The sequence below is a fragment of the Protopterus annectens genome, chromosome 3.part0, assembly GCF_019279795.1.
Source record: "Protopterus annectens isolate FY-2018-M chromosome 3.part0, PAN1.0, whole genome shotgun sequence".
NCBI lineage: Eukaryota > Metazoa > Chordata > Ceratodontiformes > Protopteridae > Protopterus > Protopterus annectens.
The window spans coordinates 1487265393-1487278184 of NC_056731.1; the positions used below are offsets into that span (position 1 = coordinate 1487265393).

The 12792-nt window shown below is 36.7% G+C and overlaps 1 protein-coding gene across 1 annotated transcript in view; it reads right to left on the reverse strand.

Moving 5' to 3' along the window:
- OPRK1 (opioid receptor kappa 1) overlaps nucleotides 1–9788 on the reverse strand; it is a 320574-nt gene extending 310786 nt beyond the window's left edge. Inside the window, exons 1-2 of the mRNA XM_044065500.1 lie at nucleotides 9292–9788; nucleotides 8358–8608 (exon numbers count right to left, since the gene is read on the reverse strand). Of these exons, the coding sequence (XP_043921435.1) occupies nucleotides 8358–8602 (245 nt within the window). The 5' untranslated portion in view covers nucleotides 8603–8608; nucleotides 9292–9788. The remainder of the gene's footprint in view (nucleotides 1–8357; nucleotides 8609–9291) is intronic.
- Nucleotides 9789–12792: the final 3004 nt, after the last annotated feature.

The window sequence follows — 12792 nt, forward strand, 5'->3', positions numbered from 1 at the left end:
ACCTTCAGATAATAATTTTCACCCATAAAATGTCAAAAGTTAAATAAATCATATAATGTCAATACCTTACATTTCTTCTCAGGCTGATTCATATCAAGTATCTAGGCCTTCCTTGACTTTGTGTCTGGCCTTGTTTCAGAGTATCTTCTTTGAAGCTATCTGGTCTGCTTTGATTTGGATAAGGGTCCCACCTATATAGCTCCCTTGGACAGGCCTTTGTCTGGCTATTCCCTGAATATATTCTTTAGATCTGTCTCCTTTCTACATTCCTCTAATTCCACTGCATTGTGAGGAAAATATCTCTGCTTCTTCTAGCTTCCATTCACTTTTTATAGTATAGTCAGTTCAGCCTACAGGCCATTGCATAATAAGAAAGATCTTCACTCTAATTCTCTCGCCATCAATTAACCATTTTATTGAAAGACAGTTCATTTATTTATATGGTTTACTATTAGAATCTTAAAACCCCAGTCTTGAAACTCATAATCCTGAGACCATAATATCAAAAGATAAAGACACTCAAGACTGCAATGTCTGAATGTTTTGAATATTGAATCCCCCAACAAGTGTGGACACAAGAATGAGTGCTAACATGAGTCCTAGAGGGGTATGAACTCAGGAACTGGTGCTAATATGAGTCCCGAAGACAGGCAAATGCGGGAGCTCAATATTTTGGTCATCAGTATATCCATTTAGCTTATACTTTTTCACAACAGAAATTTAAATATGTGATACAGTCAATTTTATCTCACAGAAACAACAAGAAAATATAATTTTTCTAGGTAGCTTTAATATGAACATTTTAAAGGCCATTATTTAGAGGTCTTATATTACATAACTGAACAACAACTAACCCAACTAGACAAGCAACCTTCCAGACTCAAACTTTTGATCACAGACCGCTACCTCATTTATATCATCTCCAACAGCTCAAACACAATCTCCAACATCACAATTTACTTACCCTCATTTACTGAACATTGCCCCATCATTTTTTTTTTCATTTTATGCCCAAATCCCAAAACCAAAAAATAATAATAATAATAATAATAATCTCTTTTAGATCTAAATCTACTGCCAATATTGCAAAGCTATCTCCCCACAACGAGACCCCTATTATAGATGCCACAGATCCTTACCAAGACACCTGAAATCTTTACACGCACTCACATACACACACACACACTCACACACACACACACACACACACACACACACACACACACACACACACGCACACGCACTTTCCAGTCTGCAAGGCATACGCTTTCTCTTAATCTCTAGATTTTCTAACTCCATACTCAAAAAGTGGCAAAACTATGAGTTAAAACCCTTCCTTAAACTCTGGGATGAATGCTAGCACTCCCAGAAATCTAATTCCACTGCAGAAAATAGGAATCAGTATACAAATCTAAGGCACTTAACAAAACAGATATTACAAGACACAAAAGTAATTACATGATACACCTCCAAATCTCTCTAAAAGTCATGATTACAAAAAGAAGGAAAGATGTCAGTAACCACAGGTATGTCTTCCAGCTGGTCTGCAGATGACTTCCACAAACACTTTAGCAACCTCCCAAATATGCTACAAACATCTCATCCATAATATTGTCCTCTCTTTTAGTGTCATCAGAATTAAACCAAAGATATTATTCCTTTACTGGAGCAAATACAACTGGAAGGTCCCCAAGGTACAGACAACCTACATCCATGGTTCCTATACCACTGTCATGACTTGACTGTTGCACTCCTACAAAACATCTTTCATCTTTGTCTTATTGCTAACAGCATGCCTAATAAATGGAACTTTAAAAGACTGCCCAAACAAAAACAACCCACACTCGCATCACACTGTCACCCCATTTCCATCTTCCCATCCTTGTGTAAAATCTTGGAGAAAATTACTTATCTTCAGCTCTTATAATATATTAAGAAATTATACCTCCTTTCACAAAAACAACATGGCTTCTGATTAGGAAGGAGCACTGCCACAGCTATCTGCTCTCATATCAATAGACAAATGCATGTTCTCTTGTGCAACTTTTATAGAACTCAGCAGCTCCTTTGACTTAGTCAGTCACTCCTGTCTTATAACCCACCTTTCAAAGCAAGGCATTAGCCCTGTTGCCACCCTTTGGTTCCAATGTGATCTGACTATCTGCCATTTCTCAGTGAATTGGAACTCTAGTACCTTTCTCCTCTCTCCTCTCTCCACTACTCAAAGGTGTATCTCAAGGATTGGTTCTTGACCCCTTCGGTTTTCTATATACATCCATTCACTTCCATTGATCTTCACTTCCTTCCTCTCTTACTGTATGAGGATGACATGGTCCTCTGCCCCTCCAGCCATTCCCTAACTAAAACAAGATCTATAATCTGACATCAATCACATCAATCTGTGGATTATTATTAAAAACCTCATACCAAATATATCCAAAAGCAAATCAATAATTTTTGGTAATAAACACAACTCAGCAGATCAAAAAAAGACTTTAACAATTTATTATCTCAACAGCCATCCCTTAAAGCAAGTTTCTTCTTTCAAGTATTTTAGTCTGTGGTTAGACCCATCAATCAAGTTCCATGTACGTCTTAATAATACATAAAAATAAAGTAATCCCCTACTTTTCTGAGTGCAAAAAATATCCCATTTTCCCTTGTACTCCATCAGATCTGCAATAGAGAAAGGAACCCTACTCCCTCAACTAAAAATCAAGCATTCCTCTTATATCAGCAGTCTCTAATAAAATCACTACCACTATTCAAACACTAGAAAACATAATATGTAGATTTATTTCACAGACTCCAAAGAAAGGGATATGGTATATAAGACTAGAAAAGGCAAACTAGCTTCTAGTTAACCAAAGACCAGACCTGTTCCTAGGATCGCAACATTTCCTCCTTTAACCTCAAAACTAATAGGTCACATTCCCACATACAACCTAAGAAACTAGAAAAACACTCAGACTTTACAACACAAAATCTACACACCAAACTATATGCATCCGACCATACATTCTCAGTTCTTAGCCCCAAACTGTGTTAGTCCCCTCACCTGAAATGAAAGACTCATCCTGTTATTCCAAGTTTCTTTCTCTACTTAAATCACATTTAGTTAATCAAGCTGAGTGCACCTGTTACTCCCAACAGGTCACAAGCACTGAGGTCTGCATTAAGTCTTATCTACTCCAATTCAGCCACTAAGAACTTTTGCTCCTTTTTTCTAATTTATTCTCTGTAATTTCTCAATGATTTTGAAAACATTGTGCCTATTGTTAATTAACAGATTGAATTAACTATGTATCCAAAGCATTACTCTACCATTGTACTGTTTTACTCTCATTTCTGTGTTATTGTACTCTTGCCTTTTTTTGTATGTCTGGCCAGTTTTACCCTGGGTGGAGACTGAAATTGGTCAGAGTTGATTAGTGTGCTCTACCCTGGTAAGCAAATTCAAATAAGTAAATAGATAAATAAGTAAAAATGCATTTTCTACCAGTTATACATTTTCTTTATGATTCCAGTAATTAACCAGACTTCCTTGTTGCTTTATCACGATATAATCTTAACTTTAGGTCACTTAATATGATTATCCACATGCCGCTTTCTTCTGTTGATATTGACACCCGTCATCCAAGTTTGTACTTCTTTTATAAATTCTTCCAATGTGCATGGGTGAATGACAGTTTTCTGAGGCTCAACTAACTGAAAGACAAACTGCCAATAAGAACATCCAAAAAAACACAGTTATCAGTGTTTTTTCTTTTTCTTTTGCAGGGGGATATGTTCCCCTTCTCCTTAACTAATATGATCAAATTCATAACTGCACTGCAAGTAGAAAGAGGAACAAACACCCAGAAATAGCACTTAGTGCCTACACAATTCCTCAGGAATACTTTTCAAGGGAACCTTTCTTTTTGTGGAGCAGTACTATAACCTTTCTGAATATACATTGCCCAGTTGCTTTCCTTTTTACAAGATTTATGATGTCTGTTTGGTACCATTATTTAATCAGAATGACTCTTTTTTCAAGTTCTTTACTCTGCTTTTATATTAATCATTTTTGTATAATGTTGTGTCATCACCAAAATATCATCCTGTAACTTACACTCCTGTAAGGCACTTAGAAATGAAAAGAGCCATATCCAAATTTCAGTGGAGTAATTTACTATAGACTTCTGTGTCCACTTATCTTGCCAATACCTTATCCATTCTGTCACAGTATGACTCACTCCAAATCCTTTCAGTAGGTTCACTAACCTATGAAATAGCATTAAATGAAAGCGATACACTTTATAATTATGAATAACAAAATGAAAGCAGGAAAGTGACTTGTTATTGTGCCATGGTCCATTCCATCTCTATTTAAATTGATCATTAACATATTAAGTAGACTTTTAAAAAAATTCACATACATACAGACAGTGAAAAAGGAAAATATATAGTAATGAATTTAATTTTCTCATTAGATGCTAATACAAGATTAAGGTGCTTGACATGTGTCAGCTAATCTTCCTGTCTTGAAAGTATTGCTATGAAACCTTTTTAGTTTTTTTTAGAAATAATAACAGATGCAAAACAGTAGATTGTTTTAGTGTCCATTTGGTTTGAAAGATGCTGTGTCAGTATCTTTCTTCAACTATGGTGGTTTCTTGCTACATTGCTTTTATCAGTCTATGTATTTATACAAATAGAATTTGTTTTCTTGCCCAGATGGATACAATTCTACAATATATGGAAGAAATTGAAGGATGCATACAAGACCAAGCTAATTATGTGCTCTGTATGAGACCATTATGCACAGGGGATGTGGGGATATAACACTTTATGAAGCTAGCTCATTTCAATGATCTGTAAAATGTTTCTCTTTGATTCTATATTTTATTAAAGTGTTTAAGAATAAGCATGAGCTTTTCAAAATTATTAGGGCTTCAGCATATTTGATATTATCTATGAATGTATTTATTTACTGTTAGTTTCTATGTCTGATTATGTTTTCCATTTCAGAAGCTCCTCTACAACTATTTTATAAAATAATTGTTTTGAAGTGGCTGTGCATGCCCACAAATTGCATGCAAACAGAATCCCAAAGCATGATCATTCAGATAAAATGTTTTAAGCATCGAGTGAAGAATTGCTGTTTTACTCATTTGAACATGCCACATAATGCACAGTATAAATATAAATAATTTGCCAAAATTCAGGTAATTACCTTTTTCACTACTGTGCAGTGAACTCATTGTTAACTATAGAAATAATCCATAACACTAGTTTGAGTTACATTGGGATTTATTCATGGCTGTTTAGGTTTCATCACAAGGATGAATTCACAATGGTCAGATGTTAAGAAATTAAAGGTAGGAGCGAAGACATGCTAAAATTATTTACAATCCTGCCAAGGATTACTGCTGGTAAATGGTATATTTTATATAGTTTATATAGGCAAAGTTGAAGGAATGTGTAGTGGTCGGATTCCACCATAAAATAAATAAAAACAGATAATAAACCATAAAAGGATATTATGCTCCATTCATATAATAGTGGTGGCTATTTATCAAATAATTTTAAAATGCATTCTCTTTCTTGATCAGGAATACATGTGGTAAATATTCCATTTCTGATATATCACAGAATTTATCACAAAAGCACTGCAGGTAATCATGTGGTGCTTCAGTGAGTCCCAAAGCATCCAATCACAATGACCCCAGGCTCCTGTAATCAACATTTCAATGCACCAGTACAGGATGTGTTGCAGACTATGTGCTTTTACTTTTGCCATTGTGGGACTTGAAGAATAGGGGAAAAGTTGAGACTTATTTTTGTCTTTTAATGTTTCCCTTTATTTTGGTATCTAATAGAGATTAGATGTATGGGAGTTTGTTCCCATATCAGGAGGTAAAAGACTGAATAATTTGCATTATATGATGACATTTAAAAGTAGAAGTTAAGTTGAACCATTTTAAAATAATGCCATTAAATATTATTACAATTCAGTTAATAGTCAGAGGCTGTGGTTTGGTTACTTCTGCAGTAATCTCATGACCGAACAACACCCCTACCATGGTTAAAATATTAATTACTCACTTCTTCCCATGATATATTGAATAAATATTCTATAGGTTCACCAAACAAGCTAGCTGAAACTACTGGAAAAAGTTGGCTTAACAGAGTTGTTTGATCTCAGGCTGAAGAAACAGTGGAAATAGAAATGCAAGCACTACCACACTACACTAAAAAATCTATCTGTCTGACATTGATTGCTAACATGCCTCTCCAATGTCCCTGAATGTTATGGTGGCCCTAATTTTTCTCACAAATTTTTACATTGCACTGCCTGTCTTAAATTTTGCGAACTTTGGAACAGCAGCGTGAGAATCATTATGAACAGGCAAAGGTATCGTTACTGTTAGCAGACTTTATTCATTTCTTTTCAGACTAATATTTCAGCTGTACTCTGACTGTCATTATTAAATACATCCCATTCATTACCATTATGTTGGTTAACTAAAAAGGTTTCCAAAACAACCAAGAAAAAAAATAAGATCAGGATGGAGTCCAAACAGAATTTAAAAATGTGCATTCTGGAAGATTTAGAGCTTCACTATATGTCAAATTATAAGAATGCTTCCTTGCAGTGTAATTTACAATTCAAGAGCAATCCCTACAAAACAAATGATATCTTTCCACTGAGCTTTGAGAAAGGACTGAGGTACTGACAAGTACAGTAAACAGTGTCTTGTGTGCTTATTTTTCTAATCCCCTGGATGACTTGAAACATACTTTTTAACTCTCCCTGATTTTGTCACATTTTAGCTCTGTCGCTCTTAATCTCTCCTAAAACTGATGACTTTTTGGGGAAAACATGGTGAATTACACTTAATAACTACTGACAATAAATAAAGTTATGGGCTTTTTTTTAATTTCGGAAAATGTATGTTGATTTAGATTATCTTAATCTGTCAATATCTCAAGTTAAAAAGTATTAATATTTTAAAAAGTGCTCCTGACAGGGTTACCACCTTTTCAAATGCCCAAAGTGGGCACTTTCTTTGTAGAAACATCAGATTTTGCTGGACAAAACATATCCACAGCTTATGCAAAGGACAGAATTTCACTTTTTTTTTTTGTTTTACAAAACTGAAAGTTTATTCTTGTAGCATTTCAGTTGTTTACATTATTTCATATAACATTTAGTTGTTTCAGATAAATAAATGTTATATGCAAATATTAAAGACAATATTTTTGCCATAAAATCTCAGAACGTCTGCCATATTTTAGTTTTCTTGCAGGATACAGCTGCCGAAAGAAGGACTATCTCTAGCAAAGATAGACGGGATAATCCTACCTTAGTTTCTGATTATTGAGATTTGACCCTGATTGGTTGACTTGAAGTAACACGTGTAGTAAACTCTGAAGCAGATTTTTCTTTCCTTTTTGGAAAGGTTACAGCTGCTTCACATTGCTGGGGTAGAAAAAATCATTTGTTTATTCTAAGAGGAAAGAATACTACATCGTGTTTGCTTGTTTAGCTATAATGTCTGCACCTTCCTAACTTGGAATTGCACCATTGTTTGTTTCCTTTTTTTTTCTCGAATCTAGATGTATTTTTCTTGTCGGAAGAGTGCGCTATTTATCTGCAGGTTTCAGCTCACCGGCATCACAGCAACAGATTTATAATTGCAGTCCGCTGTAGCACAGCTAGAACATTAATCTTGGGACCATCCAGTTCCTGACTTAATCTGACAAATCATTGGAGCTTTTGGGGACCATAAAACTATATTGTGCTATTAGCGAACCACACCTTGCCTCAAGCTGTGAGCATCCCTGTCTAAAGTGGTACAATTCGTGTAATACATCTGATAATGCCTTACAGTTCAGTAATAAAGATTACACATTGGAACCATGTTTTTGTTCATATTAGAAAAGACCTAAAGTGCTGAGTCTATTTCAAAGAGTGTTTTTGTCAGTTTAAGGTTTTACTGACCGAGCATCTTTTATTTTACGTGGATGCCTTACTGAGTTCAAGTTAAGAAACGCAGTGTTTTTTTTTTTTTTTTGCCTTCATGGAATAAAGCTCTACATCTTTCAAGAGAGGGGGGTCCTTAGGCACATACTTGTATTTTTATTTTCCTAGTGCAACATCAAGGAACACATAGCACATGGAAGTGTAGTATGGAAGTAAAGGTGTTTTTTCTCGTGGGAGTAGTGGAATGGGGAGTGCTGTCAGTGAATGTCGTACTTGCAATACTGAAACTGGCTAAAAGTCACCCAGTTATTAACCATTTCATTTTAACGCAGCAAGGCACACAGGAAAACATTCTGGAGTACACAGAAAGGGACATAACATAGCTTACCTGATGATAACAAACATGACAAGAAGATTTCCCACCAAGCCGACCACAAAGACAACAGAGTACACAGCAGTGATGATGACAGGGAGAGCATGGGTTGCATTGTGTATGCCCCCTTCATCGGTGAAATTGTCCATTATCCATGTAAATGGCCAGGAGCTGTTCGGCAGGCACTCCGATGAGCCTGCATTAGTGGGACAGAGGGTCGAAAGGTCTTCACGGAAGATCTGTACAGGCGAATCCATCATCTGAATCTAATTCATACAAAGAAACAAAAAGTCGCACTTAACCCTCAAATTGAACTCTGCAGTACAATTTTTCAAACCACTGATTCATATAACAGTAACACCACAATGATGATGACCAGAAAACTGTAAAAAGTATACAGGGCTCGCCAGTTCTCTGATCCTATAAATCCCACATTTCCGAGTTAACTGATTCTTGTTTTTTTTTTTTACTCTCAGTTAAGAATGCATGTCAAAATCAAAAGTTTACAAAGCACCCTGTAGGTACAACAGCACGGGTACCAGCAGCAACTTAATCGTGATAACAAACACCGCAGCCCTATTTAGTACAGAAAGAAGCCTTCTTCAGGCACAGACACAAAAATAAAAGACACAGTGCTGCCAAAAATGCAGTGCAGCACAAGAGTGATACCTTTTCGCAACAAAGGGTATCGAATCTATGCCTTCATAAACTATGGAAACTAAGCAGAAAGCAGACAAAATGCAGCTCACTGTCCATTACACCGCTTTCTCAACTGATTTCATTTTGCATAAATCCAGTGCTATTCCAACTCGTCCATAATTGTAATGGATATAGAATGAACTGCACTATGCTTAATTTAGTTTTCATTTCTATTTTCTGTTGTTGTGTTTATTTAACACTAACTGCATTCAACAGTTTGACAAAAACTAACAAATACTATAGCACTTACCGTTTATAAAGCAGACGGTGTGGTTTCTCTCTGCCAGTCCTGTGAAGCACAGCACCTCAGCACATGTAAGACGGTGTCTGGTATCTGAGTTTGTTTTAAGGTAGTTTATCCTACCCTAGAGCACATACAGGGATGTTGAAATGGCTCAGACTTTTGCTAAATCCTGTCAGGCTAACCATAACTCTTCCTCCCACTGCCTCCCTTTTCCGGGCATTCCTGGCTGTGCGCTCGCTCTCTTCCCTCTGTTTTGCTCTCTACAAGATCGCAGCTCACATGACATCAGTCTAATGACAGACAAGCCCAAAGGCATACTAGCCGGAGATCTTCTCAGAGAGTCGATTAACTTTTCTTTATGTATTTGAATAAACGTCTCCAAAGCCAAAAATTACACTCTGGATGCTGCACACACCAGACGTTTCGGAAGAATGACTTTTTAACTCTGCAACCCTTTATTTACTTCGTGAGTTGCTCTGGGCAAAACTAGCCCCCAGACCAAAAAGCGCTAAAAGCCAAAGGGAGAAGCAAGTAAGCTTACATTCAATGTGAGAGCGGTATATGTTTAACTGGATTATTAAGAAGCGACCGACCCCCCCCCCCCCAAACACACACACGCACAGACAAACACACACAATGTACTATTTATTTATCTTCAGCCTTTTCCGGTTGTACTCTTAGTAATTTAACAGTTGTCTGAAACGTTGGGTTTCTTTCCTGGAAAGATGAAAGGGGCCAAAAGCACAATTGAGTATTAGCGGTGGTGTGGTGAACGAGGTTCAGGTGTTGTGCTAGTAGAAAAGTAGGATTAAGATCGAAGAGTGGTAAAGTTGTGCCTGAGGTGTTGAATGCCAGTGTTGCGTAAGTTTGTTGGGGGGGGGGGGGGGGTCACATACCTCTCAACTGTCCAGATTTTCGCAGAATGTCCAGATTTTTGGCTCATGTTTATGGTCCTCATAAAATCTGTAGTTTTCCAGCACATTACTGATTCACTAAATAATGACATAGATTTGAGTTTCAGACTTCATATCCTTTGGAAAACGCATGCCAACAGACATCGTGCTATTCTATAGACTTTATAAGTTTATAATAGCAATATTTAAAATGTGTCCCTTTTAGGGCCTTTGCCCCCCCCCCCCCCATTATATTACGCTTTGCCCATTGCGCTAAGAGGTGGGGTGGGGGGTATGGTGCTGAACAATGTGGTTCGTCAGTTGCTAACCCCTGAGGCTCGTAATAAGAAGTGGGGAATTCTAAATACATTTACTAAGAAATAAATCTTGCCTTACCATTCCGAAACCAACGTGAACATATTTCTTGCGCATTTTTATTTAGCTTATGGTACTGGCTTTCGTCAAAATGTTAACTGTACAATGTGATAAATGCATGCATGCACACCTTCATTAGTAAGTTTTGGAAAAAATATGGATAACATAATAATGACTCTGAGCACGGAACAGTGAGTGTGTAACTAGATACCTTAGCTCCTGCAAATGTTTCAAGCAAGCAATAATGCCCTAGTCTAGAGTGTGTGTTAATATGTATTTAATGCCATCCAGGGGTGTTATGAGGCCCAGCGTCACTTGCGCGTAGAGAATTGCCTGTCTGTAAAATTGCTGTGTTTTACTTACTTATTTGTATTTTTTATTCCTGTATTATTTTTATATATTTTTGATGTAAAATAGCTTCTCTCTCTAATGTTTCAAACTTGCTGTATAGTATATGTAAATGGTGTTAGAGGAAGCATTTTACATCCAAAATATATAATTTAAAATATATCTAGATATTTGCTTTATTTTTTGGTACCTTACTGCTAAAATGGTTTATTGCCAGTTATTGGGGATTGAAGTCACTAAATAATGGCATACATTTGACTTTCAGACTTTATTTCCTTCAGAAAATTAATGTTAGCACAAATCCTGTTATTTAACTTACTTTCTAATTTTTAAGCATGGCATTTAAACTCTGTTCCTTTTTTGAGCCTTTGTTCCCCTTTATTTCAGGCTTTATCCAGATTTCTTGAGCTAATCTGCTGCTGCCACCAGTGTTGCATTGATCTCACTGTCTCTCACTGTGTCGCACAGACCCCCCCCCCCCCCACACACACACACACACATTTGCACTTCAGAAAATGCATGCTAACACAAGGCCTATTATTGAAGCAACTTTGTGATTTTTTTTTACAAGAATGTGTTCCCGTTTTGAGCCTTTATTCCCCCTTTATTTCAGATTTTATTCATTTAACAGGATCTTAGAGGTGAGAGGTAAATAAACCTCCGGAATGCTGCTGCTAGTGTTGGATCGCTCTCACTCTTCACTGTCTCACTCATGCACACCTTGCTTCGATGCACACAAGCACACATTCACACACAGAGACAGAAACATAAACATACACAAAAACAGAAACATATGCACACACACACACACACAGTTTTTTCTGTTATAGTTGGTTTTTACACTTGAAAAACAGCAAAAGCACTGCTTAGCAAGTATAAAATAACAGCTCGATCAATCTTGCTTTCACACTCACATGCACACATACATTTATACACACAGACATAAACGCACTCAACACACACACTTCTTTTAATTTTCCTTTTTTTTTTTTTTTACTTAGTGAGCATAAAATAATGATGGCCATTAGCGTTTTTCTGTCTGAGCTCCACGGCAACTTGATATGCTGCTGTGAAGTGGCAGACTTGTTTTTTAGTGGACATTACATGTACATTAATACCCTGCTGGAGAATGTTCACTCTTCAGTCAGTGTGCTGATGTACAGCTTGCCCGTTCTCTAAGATGATTTAGAAACTACAGGCTGATGTCCATGCAGTGGTGGGTTATGTAGCATATTTCTGTGTGCGTGAGTGTTGGGAGGGCATCCTTAGCTCCCACCAGGGTCTCAGTTTACTGTGCTGTTTACTGAATCTTACTTCCCCACATTTTATTAACTGAATTATGTGAAAAATCAAGAAACCATCAGTCACAGCACTCCATTTGTTACATACCTCTTGACTGTCCAGAATTTTGAAGAATGTCCAAATTTTTGCCTCATGTTTTTGGACTGCTACTCATAACTGTTGTGTGTTTCTGCCAAATCAAGGAGGATTGAAGTCATCAAATAATGACACATTTTAATTTCAGAATTCATATCTTTCAGAAAATGCACGCTAATGCAAAATCTATTATATCAACTTTTCTAAATTTATAAGAGCAGCATTTAAAACACATACCTGGGCCTTTATCCCCTCATTATTTTTGTCTTTGTCCAAAATTATTGCACCAAGAGTCTGAGAGATTTGCTTCCCTAACTGTTAATATATCTAATGAATGTCAACCAAGGAAACAGGTGAGGTAGTGCAATTGTATGATGAGTTTGAACACAACAGCAGATGTTCAGGGAGGATCATGGCTGTACAAATCCATGAATGTCAGAGATAAAGTTAGAGCTGGACACCAGTCACCCCAAAAGGTCCTTTAGTAGCTTGCCTGCAAAATGCAAACAACTAC